This window comes from Lepidothrix coronata, unplaced genomic scaffold (genome assembly GCF_001604755.1).
Source record: "Lepidothrix coronata isolate B3197 unplaced genomic scaffold, Lepidothrix_coronata-1.0 Scaffold103, whole genome shotgun sequence".
NCBI classification, from domain to species: domain Eukaryota; kingdom Metazoa; phylum Chordata; class Aves; order Passeriformes; family Pipridae; genus Lepidothrix; species Lepidothrix coronata.
In genome coordinates, this window is record NW_016690283.1 from 1,324,717 (window position 1) to 1,345,617 (window position 20,901).

At 35.7% G+C, this 20,901-nt stretch overlaps 1 protein-coding gene across 3 annotated transcripts in view; it reads left to right on the top strand.

Moving 5' to 3' along the window:
• Positions 1 to 20,901, top strand: part of PTPN4 (protein tyrosine phosphatase, non-receptor type 4) — a 113,233-nt gene that overhangs the window by 70,312 nt on the left and 22,020 nt on the right. For all 3 annotated transcript variants that reach the window (XR_001876203.1, XM_017823509.1, XM_017823508.1), the window contains exons 12-18: positions 625 to 797; positions 3,152 to 3,220; positions 9,903 to 10,037; positions 11,293 to 11,451; positions 16,430 to 16,589; positions 19,549 to 19,632; positions 19,717 to 19,773. Coding sequence is in view for 2 of the 3 variants with exons in the window: in XM_017823509.1 (XP_017678998.1) it covers positions 625 to 797; positions 3,152 to 3,220; positions 9,903 to 10,037; positions 11,293 to 11,451; positions 16,430 to 16,589; positions 19,549 to 19,632; positions 19,717 to 19,773 (837 nt within the window). In the remaining variant the exon portion in view is untranslated. The remainder of the gene's footprint in view (positions 1 to 624; positions 798 to 3,151; positions 3,221 to 9,902; positions 10,038 to 11,292; positions 11,452 to 16,429; positions 16,590 to 19,548; positions 19,633 to 19,716; positions 19,774 to 20,901) is intronic.

Below are 20,901 nucleotides of genomic sequence, written 5' to 3' on the forward strand. Positions count from 1 at the left end.
ACAAAAACTTGGAAAAGGAGTTAACTGCTTAGTGAAATCAGTTAAGGTGTACTGTAAAGAGAAAGAAGATTGAACATAATCAGATGTTTCCTGACTTACAAAGGCTGTAATCAAGCTCAATAGGCAGAATAGCTGAGCTTGCTCTGCCATTTTGCTTCTTGAATTTACCAGGAACCTAATTAATCACCTGTAAGTAGGCACATCCCTTGCTGTTGAGATCAATACCTGTTCCCAGTCTCTGAGTGCCACATATGCATGACAATTTTTGATCTTAACTATGGCAATTTTGAAACAGAGAGGCATATTGTCTTTGAACTCTCAAATCACAGGATTTTTTTTTAATGTAGTTTCTTCCTATCTAGACTTGTTTCAATATCACAAAACAGACTGTTAACCTTTGAGCAGACTCTTTTAAAAAAAACCCCAAGGGAACATAAAAATCCTTTAAAGAAAATGTAAAGGTATTTTCAAAGGGTTTGTTGTACATGAAGTTAATGTAAAATTAGAGAACCACTTCAAAAAGCATGATTTTAAAAAAATATCCCCAAGCCAAAAATATTTATATTCGTTTCAAAAGTAACTTGGAATAATGTTTATCTGAAATATATTTTTCTCATTTTTTAGCATGAATCTAGAGAAACATTACTGGGATTCAATATGGTGAATTACCGAGCATGTAAGAATTTGTGGAAAGCTTGTGTTGAACATCACACGTTCTTCCGCTTGGACAGACCACTCCCTCCTCAGAAGAACTTTTTTGCACATTATTTCACTTTGGGTTCCAAGTTCCGGTACTGGTAAGTGCTGATTTGAAATATGTGGGAAATAATATGAGAGAATAGGCAGCTCATCAATAAACATAAGAAATTATTTAGAATCTGTATTAAAAGGTGCCAAAATTCAAGTAGCTTTTGAATCCTGCAACTGTTCCCCTTCCCTGTTGGTCTAAGCTTCAAATGTCAGTAATTTTCTAAGATAGCTTGAAAATATCATTATTGTATTATTAGTAGTTGTTATTGCACTGGTACTCTGATATTGTCTCTCAGGCTGCATTACTTGGCCTGCTTACCTGCTGGGTTATGTTTATCTTAAAAATGTTGTCTCAAAACTTCAAAGTCTTTGACCTGGTGTTTTTGATGAAACCTGTTGAGTCTCAGATACTGTTTGCAGCAACAGCGACGAAACAGACCTAAATAAAGATCAAATAGAAATCACTGAAAAGAAGCTTGTACGAGTGAAAACCACTTAAGCTCGATGTATACAATCAGGAACTAGGTAAAGACAAAAGACATACATCAAAACCAGAACTTTAGAAAATAAGGATGAAATTAATTCCATAACTTCTATGGATGAACTTAACAGTACAGGCAAACAGCTTGGAAGTGCACAGAATGACTCTGGAATAACTATAATCCCCATAATGCTGGAGTAATGCTGAAGTGGGTGGTGTTGGATTTTGCTGCTTTATGCTTTTTAGTTAAGAAATTTATCTCAGTTCAGTGACTGAGTTAACTGTCTTTGCAAGTAATGCAGGATGCCAATGGTTTAAATTGGGACTGAAATAGAGAATAACAGAGCTACTACTAATCATCCATCTAGAATGGCAGCAGTGTCTGTGACGTACAAAGGGAGATGATGAAAAGCTAGAAAACACAATAACAGGCTATTTCTGTCACACTTGTGAATTGCATAAATGTATAAAGAGGAAAGTAATTCAGTGGCTAACTGTTTATAGCATCTGTTTTGTGACCAGCACTCACAGTAACCATTTGAGAAACAGCATTCTATGATCCTGAACAGTGTTTGAGATGTGGTTCAATGTTGCTGTAGTGAAAATCTTTTGATTTCTATAAAGATTTTGAATCTGAATCATTGTGGTTATTATCAAGGCTGGAAACTCTGCACCATCTCTGAGCAACCTGATCTGGTGTTAGACTGTCTTCACAGTAAAAATTTCATTTTGTTTTGTTTTGGTGGGTCACGATGATGTTGTTTTGTTGCCCCATCCTTGCCACAGGCCCTGATTAAGTAGGATACCTCATATTTCTGTTTGTGCCCATTGCCTCTGGTCCTTTCTCTGGGCTCCCTTGAAAAGCATCTGGCTGTATTTTTTACTTTCCCCTTCTGGCATTTATACACGCTCATTTGATCCTCCTGAACCTTCTCTTCCTGAGGCTGGACAGTCCCAGCTCTCTCAGCCTCTCCTAATACATCAGATGCTCCAGACTCTTAGTAGTCCTTGTGGCCCTGTGCTTGGCTTGGGCCACACAGCACTCCAGATGTGGTCTCAGTCGTGTTGGGTAAACCTGCTTTCCAGCCACTCATTCCTCCTCAGATGTGGGTCTTGGCATTTCCCTTCACTGAATTTTGTGAGATTTTAGTTGGCCTGTTTCTCAGCTCTTCACACATCCAGTAGTTCTGTAATATGAATGTGAAAATACTTAATTATTCTTTGATTTCATAGTGTAAATGTCCATGTAAGGGACTCTGTGCCTTGATCTGAAGTTATTAATAGGAAAGTGGCTGCAAGAAGGAGTGTTGCTGGTATCTTGTCATCAATTCTTTACTGCTGATAGACACTCAAAAAAATGGTAGTTTTTTTTTTCCTAAAAGAGAAATTATGAAATAGTATAAAGAATCTTTGATTTGACACAAGACATCTGGTCTTGCATGAAAAGTCAGCAAGTTCCAAGATCTAATCTTGGTTTTGACAAGTTGCATAGAAGAATACAATCCTGATGTGCTTATTATTTAATTTTTTTGTGATATTTTGCTGAACTAAATAGCAACTAAGTTATTAGCAATTCGAGGAGTAGTTTAGGAGTATGAAGGAGATGCTTTAAGTTTTTGATAGTGGCTATAACAGGAAATGTTATAGTGTTAAGTGTTATGCAAAGATCCAGTGAGAAATTTCTTATTGCTTCAGATAAAAAGCAAAAGTAGATTTGTTACTTGTAAAATTAATTGGAAACAAGACCTACACTTCTACCAAATGCTTTCTAAGGTTACACTGTACTGAAGCTAGTGCAATTGCTTAAGCATGACTGAAAACAAACTTTAGGCTTTTTCTGTTGAGATGGTTCAATTTTGAACAAGAAATTGTTCTTTAATTATGGTGGATTCAGTGGTTTGATTTTGTTTTGTTTTCCAGTGGGAGAACAGAGGTCCAATCTGTGCAGTATGGTAAAGAAAGAGCAAACAAAGACAGGGTATTTGCAAGGTAAGTAATTTATACTCTTTAATATTTGCCCTTTAAATATCTTCAAAATTCAGAATAGCCTTCAGTCTGTGTAGTTTGTTGTTACATGTATTATCCCTTTTTGTGCTGTCTTTATTGCAAAGAATGGTCTCTTGCTATTAAAATACTCCATTAAAATGTTGAGTTAATGGGTATATTTTAGCTGCAATAACAACCTACAACTATACATGTGTATTTCCTTTAGAATAAGGTACAGTGACTGTCTTATTTGGTGAGAACAGCTTTATCACTATAGTCCAAATGAGGTATTTTTCCATGAAAAAGTTGACTGGGAGCGAGCTGCTTCTGAAGGTATTTGGTCACGGGGTAGTTGGCTAATCAAGAATATATTACTTAATTGCATTTCAGACTGCCGAGGAGTGTAGTGATTACAATAAGACAGTGAAGGCGTGGTTTTAGTTCTTCCTTCAGAAATTATGATGCAGCATTCAAAAGTCAATGGCTGTTGCATCCATCAGGCAGTCTGCTCTGATCATTAACAGAATCTTTATGGGGAGGGGGCATGCTCTGTGCCTTTTTTATGCTTCTACTTTTGCTGAGATCGGAGATGTCTTTTTGCACAGATGCCCCTTAAGGAACTCTAGTATTAAAATTTGTGCTCGCAGACTTTAGTAATAAGCCCGGCAACCTTTCGAAGAGCCTGCAAATGCTATTTTTCAGAGCATTGCTGAATTCTGCCTTAATTTCCAACCCTGTCTCCACCCTTCCAACCACCCTACCCCTTCTTTTTCCTTGTGTATTGTAATATGATTTGGGTTTTTAGCTGGGCCATACCACAGATAGGCAGCTGCATATCAGAAGGACTGGGGTACAGAAGTGCTGCGACATGTTGGTTCAACAGCTAGATTTTATAAAACCAATTTTTTCTGTGTAAAATTATTTTTTACTCTATTTAATTTACTTTGGGAATCTGGTTAGATTTTTACTTGGGGCAACTTTTGTAGTACTCAGGAGACTCAACACTGTGACAGCCAAGTTTTATTTCTCTAAATTAGAGTCGTAAATCAGTTTAAAACTATTTTTCTTGTACTCTGAACTTGGTTGATTCCCCACAAGTCACTAGGATGGAGAAGAGCCGATACTTGGTTTCGAGGAGTATTTTTATCACTTCAGAAACTCTTATGCAGTAGATGGCACTCTTCCCTTTGCAGCTAAACCGAACAAGTGCTGCTGAGGTCACTTGTATTTTGTCATATATAGTTGGATATTATTGATAAAGTCAATAAAATGGAAAGCCGTGGCTACAACTGCTCTGATTTTCATGAATCTTCTTGGCCTTTTTTAGTTAATGAAATACTCGGTTCTTCTGTCCTCAGTAATTTTATTTTCCACTGTTGCTTTTTGAATCAAGAATAGAACATTCATCCACGCGTTTTGAGTTTCCTAGAAATGTTGATGGCTGATAAATGTCTGAGGTATATATGGGTACATCAGCAAACTGAAATTAATGGCATGTTGTAACAAACACACTGTGGAAGGCTTTTAATAAATCAGCTGCTTCTTCCTCTGTCCTCCTCATCACAGTGTGAAATTAATGCATTTTCCATTTGAAAGACCCTTAGTCTTTTCAAGAGTGAAAAAGCTTGAAATAGAAGACATTTCTGGAACACCATGTGGTTCAAGAAGTTTAATCTAAGAACATTATCTTCAGTTCTTTGTCTTCTAAACATTTACATTTCAAGTGGAAGTGCTGAGTAGATGTTATCCCTTTTGTACTCATATAGAGGACGAATTCTGCCTTTTAAGATTTTCCAGGTAAAATGTGGGTTTTGTTCCTGGAACTTGTCTTTCTCTTTCTCTTTATTGATGTGTCTTTCTCAGACAAAGTCATGGTGGTGTTGAACAACTTTTTAAGCTCTCAAGCAGTGAGCTTCTTTTGGTAGCTCCTGGAAGTTCTGCTAGGTGTTGGTTGCCTTTAGTTATGAAACAAGGTACAGTCAGGTCTTTCGTTAGAATTAAGTGGGCACATAAAACAAATTTAAATAATTGCTTTTATTATTATTATTATTACTACATCAAAAGATTTATTTAAGATCGACTAAAAGAAATATTTTCAGGGTTTTTTTGTGGAGTTATCCAGGTTTACACTCAGTTTTCTTAACAGTATCTAATTAGAAACTACTTTATTTGAGCAAATACTATCTAAGCAAACCTTTGAATCATTTCATAGTAAGAAAATAACTCTGGGAGGTCCACTGAGATGTTACTTGAGTGATCTGTTTTTTCTAAGTTGGGAAATGGTGATTGCCACAAGTAATGACCAGCTAGTCTGGCCTTTGTACACTGGAGCATAGATACAGAGCACAAGACATGGAAATAAAATTTCTTAACAGCCTTTTGAATAAAACAAGTAATTACAACCTACAGTCAGCAGGTTTAGCTTTAAAATTAGCTGAAGGATTTTTTTCCCAAATTTAAATTTAATTTTTAAAAATTGAATTATTACTGTAAAGGATATGTTCTGTAATAAATTTGATATATTATGTAGATGCTGTTTTCTTAATCTTCTTAATCTTTATGCAGCAGCATATTCAGCATTTGGAAGACTGTTGCTGCAGTTGTTTAGGTTTTGGACATTTTTTGTTATCATTTTCATTACAGCTGTTCTCTTGGCCTCATTTGTTGCAGGATATTCACAACCCGCGAAACCCCATAAGAATTTCCAGAAACTTAATAGAAGTAGATAATAAGAGTAAAAAAGGTTCAGTGAAGTAATGAATTGAGAGAATTCTTAAAGGGCTGCAAAATGCTCTATTTCTGTTGAGTTCCGCTGGTCCGCTCCGGGGCTGAGGGAAGGTACTTTGTGCACATTGTGTGACAGCGAGTGGGTGTCAGTCACTTGTATTTGCAAACTCCTTATCATTAAGTTGCAATCTCTTGTTTCTCAAAGTTCAGTCTTGCTTCAACTATGCACTTATTCAGGTTATTTAAATAATTTCTGAGGTGCTTTAAATTGCACATGTCATTTGTGATGTTCCTTGCAGATTTGTATATAGTGTCAGTCTCTTGGTCTGAAGCAGTAGTTGCCAGTTTTGCTGAGAAATGTGTTCCCTGTACTCCTTGTCAAAATAGAAAGCAAGGCTGTGGCTCCAGGTTATATTTCTTTTAGGAACAAAAATGATTTTAAAGATTCCCACCTGTATTCCCAAACAACACCCTTGTTCTCTCCCAGCTCCTCCAAGAGTTTAGCCCTTTAGCTGTGGGGTGCCAAACAAATTCTGTCTTCAAAAGCTTTTGTGTGCTGTAGCTGAGCTAATTACAATGTCGTGCATTTTTTTAGTTGTATTATGTAATTTCATCCCTGCTACTCAGTTGTGGGGGATGTTTTTTTATATTTGCTGTACCATTACAGCTCAGAAGACTGTTTTTGATTTGGGAGGCAGGTAGTTTCCCATTTCTGTCCCTACTCAAATAGATGAGACTGCTTCCAACTTTTTTAGGAATGTCTCTGCATATACACCAAAAATTAAATCCAAAAATGGCTTATTGTGTTACCTGTCAGTTTCCTGTGCTGGGTGCAATAGAAGCATCCAGGCTGAGCAAAGGTGGAATTTAGAATTTCAACATTTATCAAAACATTTCAAAGTTTTTTAAATCTTACTTCCCCCCTCTCATATCCTCAACTGTACTCTGGCTTGAGAAAATTATTTTAAGGTTTTAAGAAATTAGTGATACAGGAGAAATTTTTAGGAATATTTCACTGCATATCTTAAATGTTAATAAAAAAATAACTTATTGTTAGATTTAGAAGTGTTGACAGGAGAACCAAAATCAAAAAGCCACAGCAGTAGAAGTTCAGTGCTGCAGTGTGGTAATTTTTTCTTTGAAATTTCTGCAAAGACAGGAAATTGAGGCAACAAACAAGAGTGGGTGGGACTCTGAGGTTAGAGCTGTTAATAAAATAATCAAAAGAAGCCTTTGCTAAGAAATGCTGCAGCTGTTTATCATGGTAGTAAGGTATTATTTCTGAAAGATCAGACTCTATCCACAGCAAAAGGTGAGTTTTATTGACATTGTATGTTGTAAGAGGGAAGAAGGTGATGCTTTGCTTATTTTAGAGTTGTGTTCGTTTGATGAGGAAGTTTGCATAAACGGGGTTACAAACTATGACTTAACATACGAGTGGAGTTTTTTGAAGCAGTCAAAAATATAATTTTTGGGAAAACTTGGACTTTCCCCCCATCCTATGTACTTCTGTGTCATTTATTACACAGAAGAAGGGAACGATGGTGCACTTTTACTGTTGTGTGTTAAAAAAAGAAAAGCTCGTCACCAGTGTTCCTGTATTCCACTTGTTGCTTTTACACTGAAGGTAAATAAGGTTCAGTAGTTATGTCTGTCAGAAAATCCTGTATCTGCAGTCCTGTACTTACCTAATTTAGCATTGGATGTGTTATGGTCCTGTGCATTTTTCCCTTTCTTTGAATAGTAGAATCTACCTCTTGGCAGAGCTGGCTCTTGGTGCTGATCTGCTGGCTGCAAACCTGCTGTCAGGAGGGTCCAGCTAGTCATGGCTTTGATTAACAAAAGAATAGGGAAAGGATAGGACTAGACATGGCTGTCAATTCTGCTGGTTTCTTCTGCTGGTTACCTGTTCAGAACTGCTCACATTTACGTGTTTGGGAAGCAAAATACCTACGTGGTTATAGTTGCTCACATTTGAAGCAAATTACAGAAACTGGAATGTTGGTTTAAGTGATGATATCAAGCTAATTACTTTTTGAATCAAATTAATACTCCCTAAATACCATGAAGCATGCTAAGAGACTGGATATATTTCTCTTGAGTAATTAAATAACTGATATTTTCCCTCAATGTACTACTAGATTTTTTTCCTCAAGTGGAGTAACACCAGAAACAGTAGTATTTAGAGTAGCCCATCTCACCTGTCTGAAATTTGTCAGCTGTTATTCAGTAAGTCTTTAGAGCAGCAAAGCAGAATGTGATACGTGTTCAGAACTGCTTGGTGAGGTAAAGATAAAAATAAACCCTCCACACACAGACCACCGCTCCTTTAGTATCAAACAGTGTTGCCATCTTATGTATTTCTGCATGTGAAGGTAGATTATTCAATATAATGCTTGGCTGGTTATTGTTGTAGATGTTTTTGGTAATATTGAGGACAGTCTACTCAAGGTGATGGCTTGCACTGAGTTTTAAGTTCCATCAGAAGCAAAAATATATATTGTAACCAAGTTTCTCATTTTCAGAAGATGTAATTTGTGTGCAAGTAGTTCCTCAATTTCTCAAAGTTCCTTCTTTCCGGAGTTGCACTTCCAGTAAATCAGTAAGGTGATAATGATGAAGATAAAGAACAATTACCATGTGTCCCAAGGACAGCAAAGGCAGAAATTATTTTGTGATCTGGGTGTATGGAGCTATACTGCTGATACAGTAATACGTTTTCACCTCATTGTGCAAACCTAGAGAGTACGGTGACACAATATGAAGGCAAATGGAAATGAAATGCTGTAGTATCACTGGAGTATCACTGCTGAATCAATGCTGAAGTATCACTGGAACAAGAGAAGGTTGGGTAATGACAGAGGAGAAATTTGAACTATAGAGCACCATCAAAGTAGTAGAAGTAAAGTAAAAACCCACTAACACAAAATACACAGGACATAAAAGGCTTGTTTAAAAGTATTTTTTTTGTTAGCTGAAGAATTCCAGTTTAAAAAAAACAAACAACGAAAGTCTGGGTATGTTTAGTTGCAGGGTGACTGAACCATCCATCCAATGCGACGCTGAGAAAAAAAGCAACCGCAGTTCTTGGATGATTCATTAGATAATTTCCAGTATAAAAGGGAACTATAGTATTTCATGAGAGATTGCAAGTATGGTTTTATTTGTGCTTAAGAAATAACGTGAAAGAAACAGCAGGAGATTGTAGGCATCCTAGCATGACTGGAGAATGGGAAGCAAATGTTTCCTTAATTTCAAGAAAGGACAACAAGTAAAAAATACAATTCCTTTTGAAACATTGGTGATAATAACCTTTAACCTGAAGGACATTTCTGGCACAAAACCAAATGAAATTCATTTACTCACAAGGAAGTTTATACAGTATTACTGTATCTGCCTTAAAAGTAACCAAACATGTTCTGGAAGAAAGCACATGAGGAAATCCTTGATGTGTAAACAAAATTTGGTAGCTCGGTTGCCATGTTGATGATTGCCCACTTTCAGTTCTTCAAAGTCTTTGGGAGTTTTTCTGGACTGATTTTTTCAGTGCTTTATTTTTCCTGAGATGGCTAAATAGTTGTGTTATCTAGAGGGGGTTTTTTGTTTGGTTTTGTTTTTCAGACCTCTCAATGATTATTCTGTTTGAGTCAGATTGTCTTTGAGGCATTAGAAGTTTAGTGAAGTTTAGTAAGTTCATATTCCATCTTGCCTGTCTCCCTCACAGCCTACCATAGTTTGTGGCTATTTCATTGGCATTCTTTTCAAAGTACAAAAAATGAAGTACAATAGTGGAGAAAATACAGAACTGCCTGTGTAAATATAGCATTGAATTATTACATTTCCTTACATGTTGTTTGGTTTCCTATGATTGAACATCAGTTGAATAGTGGTGAATTTTTTGTAATTTCGTTCTCACATCATGTAATTTTTCGTTAGTCATTTTACTTTCTTCTTCTAGATCCCCCAGTAAACCCTTGGCGCGGAAATTAATGAGTGGGATGGACTGGGAAGTAATGAGTAGGAACTCACTGTCTGATGATAGGTTGGAAACACAGAGTCTGCCATCACGATCTCCACCTGGAACCCCAAATCAGTAAGTAGCACCAAATCTTCTCTTCCTAGAAGTAACTGTCTGCCTCTAATGTGAGTGACCTACTTGTATAATAAAAGGATTGATGGAGACAAATAGCTTCAATAATTCTGTGCCGAGTGATTCTCTGGAACATTTAGCTTCAGGTAAAAGGAATTGTTTAGGGGTGAATTTTAGGTGCTTCTCAGTCAACCTAGAAAAAAAAATGTAAGATGTATCACACTAACCTAAACTTGAGAGCTTAAGTTTTCTCAAGCACAACTAAAACTAAATTATTAATTTGGCTAAAAAAGACCCTGATAATAAAATCTGTGTGATATTTTAAAAATAATTGGTTTTGGTTTAATATCACTTCTTAAAACATTGGAGGAAATTACTTAATTGGACATCCTTGCAGGTTTATTCCTCTCAATTTTTCTGCATTTCCCTTCGATGTTCACTGTTCACATGATAGAGCTTTCTGTTTTGTTTATAGCTAGTGAAAAAACATTCCTGATTTCTTTTGGAAGGTGACCAATTTTCTCAGTGTGCTGAAACTGGCTTAAGAATTGGTATTACCCAATTTTGTATTGCATAAACCAGAAAAATTGAAGATTCTATTGCAGCATATTATTCACAAGATTATTATTGTAAATATCTGTAGCATTTAAAAATTGCTGAAAAAAATAGTAATATTGATGCTTAAAGCATAACAAACTTAGTCATGCATCTTTAAAAGTCTTTTGAGGTGCCTGTGTCACTGTGCTGGTTTTCAAATGGGAAAATTTTGTGTCACAGAAATGCTAACACTCTCAGTGTAAAGGTTATGATTCTTGTAGGAGAAGGTGCAGGGGATAAAATGTTCATCTTAAGGAATTCAGGTCAAGTTCTGACGCGAACAGAACCAGGATTTGTCTTCCTGGGAATCCATTTTTCTTCTTGTTGACTGGACTGTCAGTCTCTTGGTTGGACCATATTCCTTTCGGGCTTCTTTAATTAAAAATAAATAAATTTTAAAAGTAGACATTTAGCATTTATTAAAATAATTTTTGAACACTTTCAAAAATAAAATTATGAAATATGATCTGACAACATAATTGTTTCAGTGAAATCTTAATTAATTTAGTAACTTAATGATTTAATAAAAATATGTGTATGAACATGTGCTTACAATGAGAGGAAATAATTTTTTAAGCATTCTTTTCTAGTGGGTGGTGTCAGAAATGTAGATTAACAGTAATATTCTTGTCGTGTTGCACTGCTCTGCTTTCCCTCTTAGTCGCAACTCTGCCTTCACTCAAGAAGGAGCCCGGTTACGACCCTCGTCAGTTGGACATTTAGTGGACCATGTAGTTCACACGTCCCCGAGTGAAGTATTTGTGAATCACAGATCTCCATCTTCCACCCAGGCCAACAGCATCATACTGGAAACATCACCGTAAGTCCTCTTCTTTCCATGCTACTGTCTGGTAACGCGCAGGGCTTCTGAAAATAAGTCAGAAATCTTGGCCTTTAAGAATTTACTGTTAAATGTTGGGGTCAGGGAGAACCAGGCAATATAAAAAAAAGGTGGCTGTTGTTTAGGGAGTACTAGAATAGGTCTTGTTGTGAAAATTAAATGATGTGGAACTGAAGACCTATATCTGACATACTCCAGGTTCAGGATTTCAATACCCCCACCCACTCAATCTGTGGGTTTGCTGTAATTTGACCATCAGTGTCTGAATGTGGAAGCGAAAGTTGTTACTTTGATAGATTGAAGTCTGTTGTTTTGTGATATAAGTCTAGAAGTGTTGCTTTCTGTTAAGGAACAGAAGTGTGAGCAAGCTTCACAAACTATTTAGCCAAGATACCTTTTTGACACTCCAGCAACTGGAGGTTGCTAGTATGTTTTGTATGTTGTTACAGAGCTTATCTTTATTTTTTTAAGATGGCAGTCACAAGCTTTTTTTCTTTTTTCCAATTATGCTGAATATTCTTGATACTGTAAGCTTATTATGCAATGGTGGGCAAAATAAAAACTATTACTGTGTGTTAGGTTCGGAAGTAAGACAAACAAACGTTGAGTTGTTCAAAGATTTGAAATACTCAATAACTTGTGTCTAGAGTACAGATGAACTGGGGAAAAAAAGATGCAATATACACCTTATTATCACTGTACCTTCTTAGTAGTAATGCCAGATGTGCCCTCATAATTTTGTATAAGCTCCTTTAGCAGGGAAATTGTGCAAATGGTTTCAGAACCATTTGAGAGCTGTAAAATAGCACATACGTAATTACATATTTGTGAACAAACGGTGTGTCTCAAGAAAAATGAATCTGGGAAGGTATTTAAACACGTTTTAAAACCTTACTTGGACTGTACTTTCAGTTTAATAACTATGCATAAGTTTGGAGAGGGAAATAGAATGCAAAATTTTTGAAGTTTTGTAAAATAGCACATGACACTTCATAATAGGCTACAATAGTTATAATTTCACCCTCAGCTAGTTATTCAACTTTGAGGGTTATATAATAGCAATTTGACCTAATAATATAAAATCTCCTTTTTTGGTGGGCTTTTTAACCTATTCACATCAAGGCACTCTCAAAACTGGAACACTTGTGAGTCTTTTCTCATATTAGAGTTTTGTTGTTCAAAGGCCACACAGGGTCAGGTTCCTTCTGTTCCAAAATTTCCAACTGAAGTCAGTTCATGAGAAACACTCAGTGAGTGGCAGTGATACAGTGAAATAAGCACAATTCTTAAATGTTCTCTTTATGTATTCTTATGCCTTTACTCTTAAATTGTACAGACTTCCTGAGTGTTCTTAGGATTTGTTTATTTATTACCTGATTTCTTGTGTAAGTCACCATAGAAATGAGTCTTAAAAAGAGGGGAAGTGGTTTTGTACATTAGTTGTGCAACTATGGCTGTTTTGTTTCATGATTTTGCACTTAAGCAGAAAAAGTATTGCTCTTCCATCACTAAGTTTTAGGGGGGTTGTTTTTGGGTTTTTTTCCTTGTTGGAAGCTTAAAAGTGAAATTTAATCTCCCAGTATAGATATCTAGAATAAGAGATTTTTAAGAATGAGGACATTGACTGTCAAAAATATATGAACCCTATTAGGGTCTTCTGAAGGTTTCAGATGATGTTACTGATTCAAGATTTGAGATTTATGAGGGGAAGTAGTAGACATGAAGTTCATATAAGCTATATAATTTTAAGTTATACTTTTCTACAGTCCAAAAAACTATTTCTTTAACAATTTGGTCTTTCTGAGTGAAAAGATTTGGGGAGTCCATCTACTAATTTGTAGGACGTTTTTATTTATTGGCCAAATTTACATATGTAAGAAAGTCCGAGGGGCTAACCTGATAGGCAATAGGTTTAGTCATCTTTTTGAGTTTGGAGTCAACATAGCAAAAGAAATTACAGTTTCCATGCAGTTCAGAAGGATATTATAGCTTAGCTAATATAAGCTTTAATTGCACATCTTTTCTTCATTTCATATGCTATTCAAAACTAAATTGAGAGATTCGTACTTGTAGTTCCCCGAGGTAATTATAACCTTAAATTGACAAGCACGTGATAAGTGTTTAATTTAATAAATTTATGGGGGTGTGTATGAAACCTTTGCTAAATATATTAAAAAGATCAGACCGGATATCTGTAACAAAAATACCCAAAGCTTGTCAGTGCCAGGGTTGTGTGTTATTTTATTATTATGTAAATTGCTGAATTCAGTAACAGAGAGCTGCTTTGCCTGCAAAATAGGCTGCTTTCACTGCCATTGTCTGAGTATTCATAAGGAAATTCAAAGCTGACTGGGCAAATATAAAGCAGTGAAGTTTTTGCCCAAGGCTTGATTGTTAGTTCTCACAATTCATTATGCTAATATATTACAGTACTTCCATGGCTGCTTGCAAAATGCCCATTTAAGTAACTTTTCAAATCTTTTCTGTAAGTTTGTATGTTTGATAGGAATTTGTGTTTGTTGACATATATGTACAGACATCCAATCAAACATAAGATCCATCCTTTACTTTTATCAGAATCACTGCTTTTGTGCTTCTACTTGTGTTTTCTATTCCTGTTTTTATTCAGTTTAAAACTCTCAGGAGTAATTGTTTGCAGGAAAATACATAACTATGTTGCCCTTTACTTAAAAGGCTGAATAATCTGTACTGGCCAGACATGAATGAATGAATACATAGGCAGCTAAAAATCTCTGGGTGACCTTTGTAAGTCGATGTCTAAGTAGTTTATAGCTGCCTTGAGGATTTGTTTTGCAAATGTTGACAATCATCATATTTTTCTCTCCACAAAAATGAATTTAGAAAAGCTACTTATCCTGAAAAATAAAATATACTCTTTTTGTCTGTTACTTGCAGTGAAAAGTGTTAAGAAATATTTTTTTCTTCCCTAGTGTGTTTTGAACATGACGTTTTTGAGATGTTAGACTGAATAATTAGTACTTTCTTTTTTCTTTTAACACTTAAGGAAAAAAATATTTTCTGAAAGTTGAAATTAAGCAAAAAATGAGAAAAATAGTTAAGATCTTTTCAAATGTGCTGTTTTCATACACTGACAAAAAATGTTAACAGTTTTGTTTTCTGAGAATATTGACTAATTTTGTTTAAACTGAAACAGAAAATGTGTGGTCTTTCAAAGTGAAGTGTTCTATTTCCCATTTTTCATGCTTTTTGAAAGAGGTTCATCCTTTTTTTTGAAATCACTGTAGCCAATTTTGCTCAGATTTTTTTGTTTTTATTTTAAAACGTGCCTGGGAACTGCCTTTCTGAATTGTGTAGAGACAAATTACATGGTATGGAATTTGATACGTGACTTAGGCTTTCTAACTTGCAGCAACTTGAAATGTTGTGCAGTCTCATACTGAGAGTCTTGCCCTGCTAAGAGTTCACTGAGGTGAGACCAGTGAGTACAGTAGGGCTGCTCAGTGGTTACCTGTGCTTTGGAGGGAGGTTGTGCAATGAGTTACCTCTGCAGCTTCCTGAGAACGAGAGGGGTCGTGTCCTGCTTTTGCTCTGGGAGCGTCCCTCCGTCCCCCCATGGTGGTCAACCCTGTGATGAACAATTCACCTTGTTTAACCAGCAGAGAACCCAGGCTTGTCCAGAAAGTCAGTGATTTTTTGGTTGCTTGGTGTGAGCTGCCTTAGCCAAGGGAGGAGCACCAGTTCTTCAAGGAAGCGGCCATGGGTGTGTGGGTGGAAAAACGGAGGCACCCATTTTTGGTGGTAACATTTTCTTTAGATTTAGCTGTAACCTGTAACTTCATTCTCAGTGGTTTATGGGTTTGCCACTAGTATCAGTGGGCTGTTGGTTTAAGTTCTTAAATTATTTAATAGCACCTTTTAATGGGGTAGAAGGCATGTGTCCTTGCTGGTATTTAGAAACTGGCACTCAAACCAAGTTAATGGGAACTATGAGGTAGCTGCCCTTTTGGGCCTTTTCAAATGTTCTTAATTCTTAAATATAAATCTGTATAATTAAAGATGAATCATATATTTATGTAATACAAATTATACACTTAAGCTTTTATTCCAAAAGGACTAATAAAGGAAATTCTCCATATTATACAAAAACCACAGTGAACATTTTTATTAATCTAGAATAGAGTGCTTGCAGATCTAAATCAGAAGTAGAACTTTCTGCTATTTCACTTCAGTATTGGTGTTGTAATTCAACTAAGAACTGCATGCAATTAATGCCATTTTTACTAGTGTTTCAAAGCTGCATGTTTCAAAAGGTAATGTATTCAAGAGGGAGAATAGACCAGAGTTCTCTTGCAATGTATCCATATACTTTTAAATTGAAAAATTAAAAGATAACACTCTCATCTCCAATCGGCTTTTCCAATAAATACAGGGGTGCAGTTGAGTTATGTTCAACTTGGCCTCCTGTTTTTTCCTATTTTTAAGATCAACAGCCAAAAAGTACTGTGGTAGCACTGTATTATGCTCCCTGTGTCCGTTTATGATTTAAATTGCAGGCATTAATTTGAGATGCAAACTATTTGATTTTATTACTGAGGAAAACATATTGAGTGACATATCAATTTGAGAAGTTTTTTTTAGCATGTGTGCAAGGTATAAATACAGTGATTTTCATAATATTCCGATATAAACTGGGTTAAATATTAAGTGGCTTAAGCATGCTAAAACCTTTTTTAAAAAAGTCATGGGTAAAAGATTAACTTGTTGGTTCTGTGTACAGTTGCTTGTCAAGAAAAAAGCAGTAACATGTCCAAACATACACTTCCAATATATTCTGTCAGACTACATTTTTGAGATTCTAGAAATAAATCTCTCAAACTCTTGAGTTTCTTCTAACATTTTCAGTTTATTTGGAACTGTGAAAGAACTGTCAATATTTCATGATTGTTCCACTTCATACTTCTATTTTGGTATTTAGATCTCAAGAGACTCCTATAGATGGGCAGCCTCCTGCGTTACCACCCAAACAATTTAAAAAGAACAGTTGGAACCAAATTCATCATTCACACTCACAGCAAGAACTGGATAACCATATTAATGAAACATTTGATGTCCCTGCATCACCTGAAAAATCCACAGTAAGTTTTTGAAGCCATTTGAATGATTCTGCTTTTAATCAGAATGATAGTCCTGTTTTCCATGAGCTTGGTTCTGATGCATTTCAGAGAGTTGCTGTGTTTGTGCATTACCTTGCAGCATTTTCATTAAACATACTGTCCCTTCCAGCTCCTGCTGGTTTTTCCAACTGCTGGAGTAGTCCTTTGTCAGTTGTCAGCAAATCACTATGCTGGGATGGTTTTGCAAACATTTTGAGCATTAGATTTTAAGCAGATGCAGAAATTTCTACGTAACCTCTTCTTTGAAAACTTGTTGTTTGCCATCAGTTTTAAAGAAGACGTTGCAGACACTGCCACTGGTATTTAATCTAGGTTTTACCAAAAAAACTAAACCTGAAAATGGCTACCAGCTTCTGGAGTGGTTTTATCAGGAGCAGCTTCTTGGTTCTGTGGTTGCATTTCTTATCAGAATTTCCAAGAAAGAGACTCTGGCAAGAGGCTTGTGACAACAAATGTCAAAACATGAGCAAACATTCTTTTCCCACATTTAAGCACGTCAAGATGAGTAAGCTTAGTCAGTTGATGATTATCTGACTGAGGTGAGATCTCAATGACCATTTTTGTGATTTTTTGTCCTTCCAGAAATTTTCCAATGGTTCCTGGTTTTATACTGATGTGGGACAAGAAATGTTTTGCAGGATGGGAAAACTCTTTTAACATCCAGATGCAGTAGCAATACTGTGTAAACAGTTTTGTCAACCTCAGGTTTTCAAAATTATGAGTTAATTCCCCAAATTGATATTTAGAAATGCCTTTAGTTTGTTTGCATTTTGGACTGTAAGCCTAGAGTATTCTCTCAGGCCTTATAAAAAAGTTAAGATTCCCATAAAACCCCTCTTTAATTTCATAGCTGGGGTTTTATTAAAAGACCCAAAAGCAAAACTCTTAAGATTTTGAGCATTTGAGGAATGTTGTAAAAATTTTTGTTTTAATTAAATAATGAAACAGGGTTTGTAACAGCTTTGTCTTCAGCCAGTGCTTACCTGAGTCTATTAAATATGACTTAGAATGATAACACTACTTCAGTCATCACGTTTTTCTGCTCTGTATTCAGTTATTTTACCAAATTGACAAAAATAACTTTCAGTTGTTTTTTTAACTCCTTTTTGTTCTGAAAAACCAACACAGCTGTGTGAGAATGAGATTCTTTTTTCTCTGTGCATTGTCAGTGTGATTGTTTGCTGTGCTCCAATTTATGCTGCCTCACTTAAGGCAGTGCGCTGTTGTAATTGAAGATCTAATTTGGTCTGCTGATGACTTTTTATTTTGGGGATTAGAGAAGAAGGAACACGGCATGACTGAAATTTTGTGGAAGTGGAAGTTTAGGATTTGGAATGTGGTTTTGCTTCAAAGTTGCTTTTCCGACCAGAATTCAGGTTCCTGCACCACTGGAGTCTTCTGCTCCATCTCAAATATGTTAAAGAAAACTTCTCATCATTTTGACTTCATGTAGCTGTGGAATTTCCTTTGTCTGTTTTACGTACAGAGAGTCTGTTTAGAAAGGTAGTAGGACAGGTGTGGGAATGACAACTTTTTACTCCATCTGCAATCCCCAAGTATCCAGTCTGAGAATGTCAGAAGTATTTGAAAACAGGTGTGACCAAAAGTCCCTTCAGTCAATAACCTGTTTAGGTTATTGATGATATACAGTGCTCTTTTTGCATTTTTCATTATAAACAGTGGCTCAAAAGAGCCTGTTAAAGCAGGAAATTCATATTTCCTTTCTGTCTGGGGAGTGCAATGGCATAGAAGCTGCCAAACGCTGCAGGTGAGCATGTTCATTCTGTCTGATCTCTCATGCCAGTGAGCACAGGCTGAAATGATTGGCACATGATCAGGCTTCCTAAGCACCCTTACTTCTCATTAACGTATCTTATGCTGTTACTTTCCTCTCCTTCCCCAAATTTTTCATCTTTTCCTTACTATGAATGTGTTTGAGGGATTTTTTGTTTTAACCAAGAACAAGAACTTAAAAAACCTGGAGCTGAGTTAACTTTTAATGAGTCAAGTTGTGCAGACTTGTTTAACCTATTGAACCTGCAGATCTGAAACTTTCTTACATTTAAAAATGTTCTCTTTAATAAGTTCTGGGTGTTTTTTTTTCTTTTTTCCCAGTATGAGTTTTCTACTTTGGCTATAATTGGAAACATTGAAAACTTCAGTGAAACAGATTTCTTCAATACTGTGCATTCTCACTGTAGAAACTAGAAATATTAGCTAATGTTGAATCTGTGAAGTAAATATTGATGGGAACAAACTACATATCACTGCAATTGCACTAAATTATGTCTTACAGATTAAAAAAGTATCTAGTATTCCTCAGCTTAGTGGTAGTTCCTTTAACAGTGTTGTTGTGATCTGAATAAAACCAAGAAGAAATCATCTAAAGTTGTCAGAGTTGAATCAGTGCACAGCATGTGTCACAGTTCATACTCCACTACCTTGGAAATGGAATAAGGGATACGGAACCAAGATTTTGTTGCCAAACTTGCCCTTGCTTTCTACTGGCATATTAGTGTTAATAGAAAAAAAGGGACACCTTCAGTTATTTTTCATCATATTACATTTTTATTGCAGCTCTTCACTGTAGTCATAATTAAAGCAAATTTAAAGAGTTTCAGTTTAGTAAGCTGTTTTTCTTAAGACTATTTGAAGCCAATTAGTCTTTTCTAATCCTGTTTCTTACTTTGAGTATGCTTTGACAGAACACACCTTTAACTTAGTTATGTCCAAGACCTTTAAATCTGAAACCTTTCCCTTTTCTGCAAAACTCAAGACGTTTGTACTATTACTTGATGTTTTCTCAAGTGTCCAAGAGCAATTATTTGATGAGGAAACTGCAGAATTATTAGATACAATATCCTCAAAGTCTAACTGTGAACAAAATAGATGTTAATGTAATATCATTTTTGTTTACTAGCCCAATGGTGGTGTCCCCCATGACAATCTTGTTATGATCAGAATGAAACCAGACGAAAATGGAAGGTTTGGCTTCAATGTAAAGGTAACTGTACATCGTTCCCTTCATGTTTATTAAGGTTATTTTTTTACATTCATGATCTGTTACTAATTAAATTTGTTTTTAAAGGGTGGATATGATCAGAAGATGCCGGTTATAGTGTCCAGGGTAGCTCCAGGAACACCTGTAAGTTGTCAAAAAGCAAACTTGGTAGCAATAGCTGTGTATCTTGAAGGATGTATTAAAAATGCTAAATTATTTCATAGCTGCCTATGAAAATTTTCTTTTGCTATAACATTATCATAACAAAGCAAATTATGTGCAGTAAGAATTTGATGGGGCTGCTTAACATACTTTTAAAGTTCTTCAATCCTCAAAAGTAATTTTTTCCTACTGAAACAAAGTTTAATTTCTGGCAATTATGGGGCATTACAGATGCTCAGTATGCACTATTTCTTGAGCTGTGTCATCCTAAAAATAAATTTACTTTATTACTTTTTTATATATAGACATTCAGTAATTTCACATAAATTATATATTGAAAGAGTGTTAAAAATAACTAAAATAGCAAATCTCTTACTTTAGTGACAGATGTAACCGAGTAAAGCCAAGATGTAGATTAAAATCAGACATCATGAATCATTCATCAGGTCTGATTGTCTGTTGTTACTGATGTTTAGTGACTATCAATAGTGTCTTCAAAGTAGGCACAATATTTTGTCAGTTTATTGCCAGAAATACTGACCTGGTATTCGACTGATTGGAGTCAGCTCTATTTATATCTTTTAGAATAAGAGTAGAGTGAACCATTTATTTGTTAACATTTAAGAAGTACAACTTTCTCTCTTTATTTTTTTTGACTATTTGAAACTATTGAAAAGTTTGCCAAAATCATTGTTCTCGTTCCTATTGTTATCCCTGAAATATTTCATAACATGAATAATTTTGGCTTTAAACATTCACCCTGTAGAGAGAAGATATTTGGTAATGGCCTGTGCTCTTTCTTTTCTGCAACAGTGTTTAGACTGTGATTACAATAACTTTTTATGACCTGATTCCCTTCTGTGGGATTACTGGGAGTTGTGCATTGTCTTCAGTCCTTGCCTTACTCTTGCCATTACCATTGTGATATTTTACACCTGAAGCATTTAAGCCTGTGAAATTGATGTGGACAAGGTTTTGTTTGCCATGTTACTCCCTTCCCTTCAAAGATAAGAACATTCTGGTCTTTAAGTGCCTATACAAAGTGTGATTCAAACAGAGGAGCTTTCTCTTTCAGCCAAGGAGTAGAGTAACAGCTGCTGAAAGATGTGT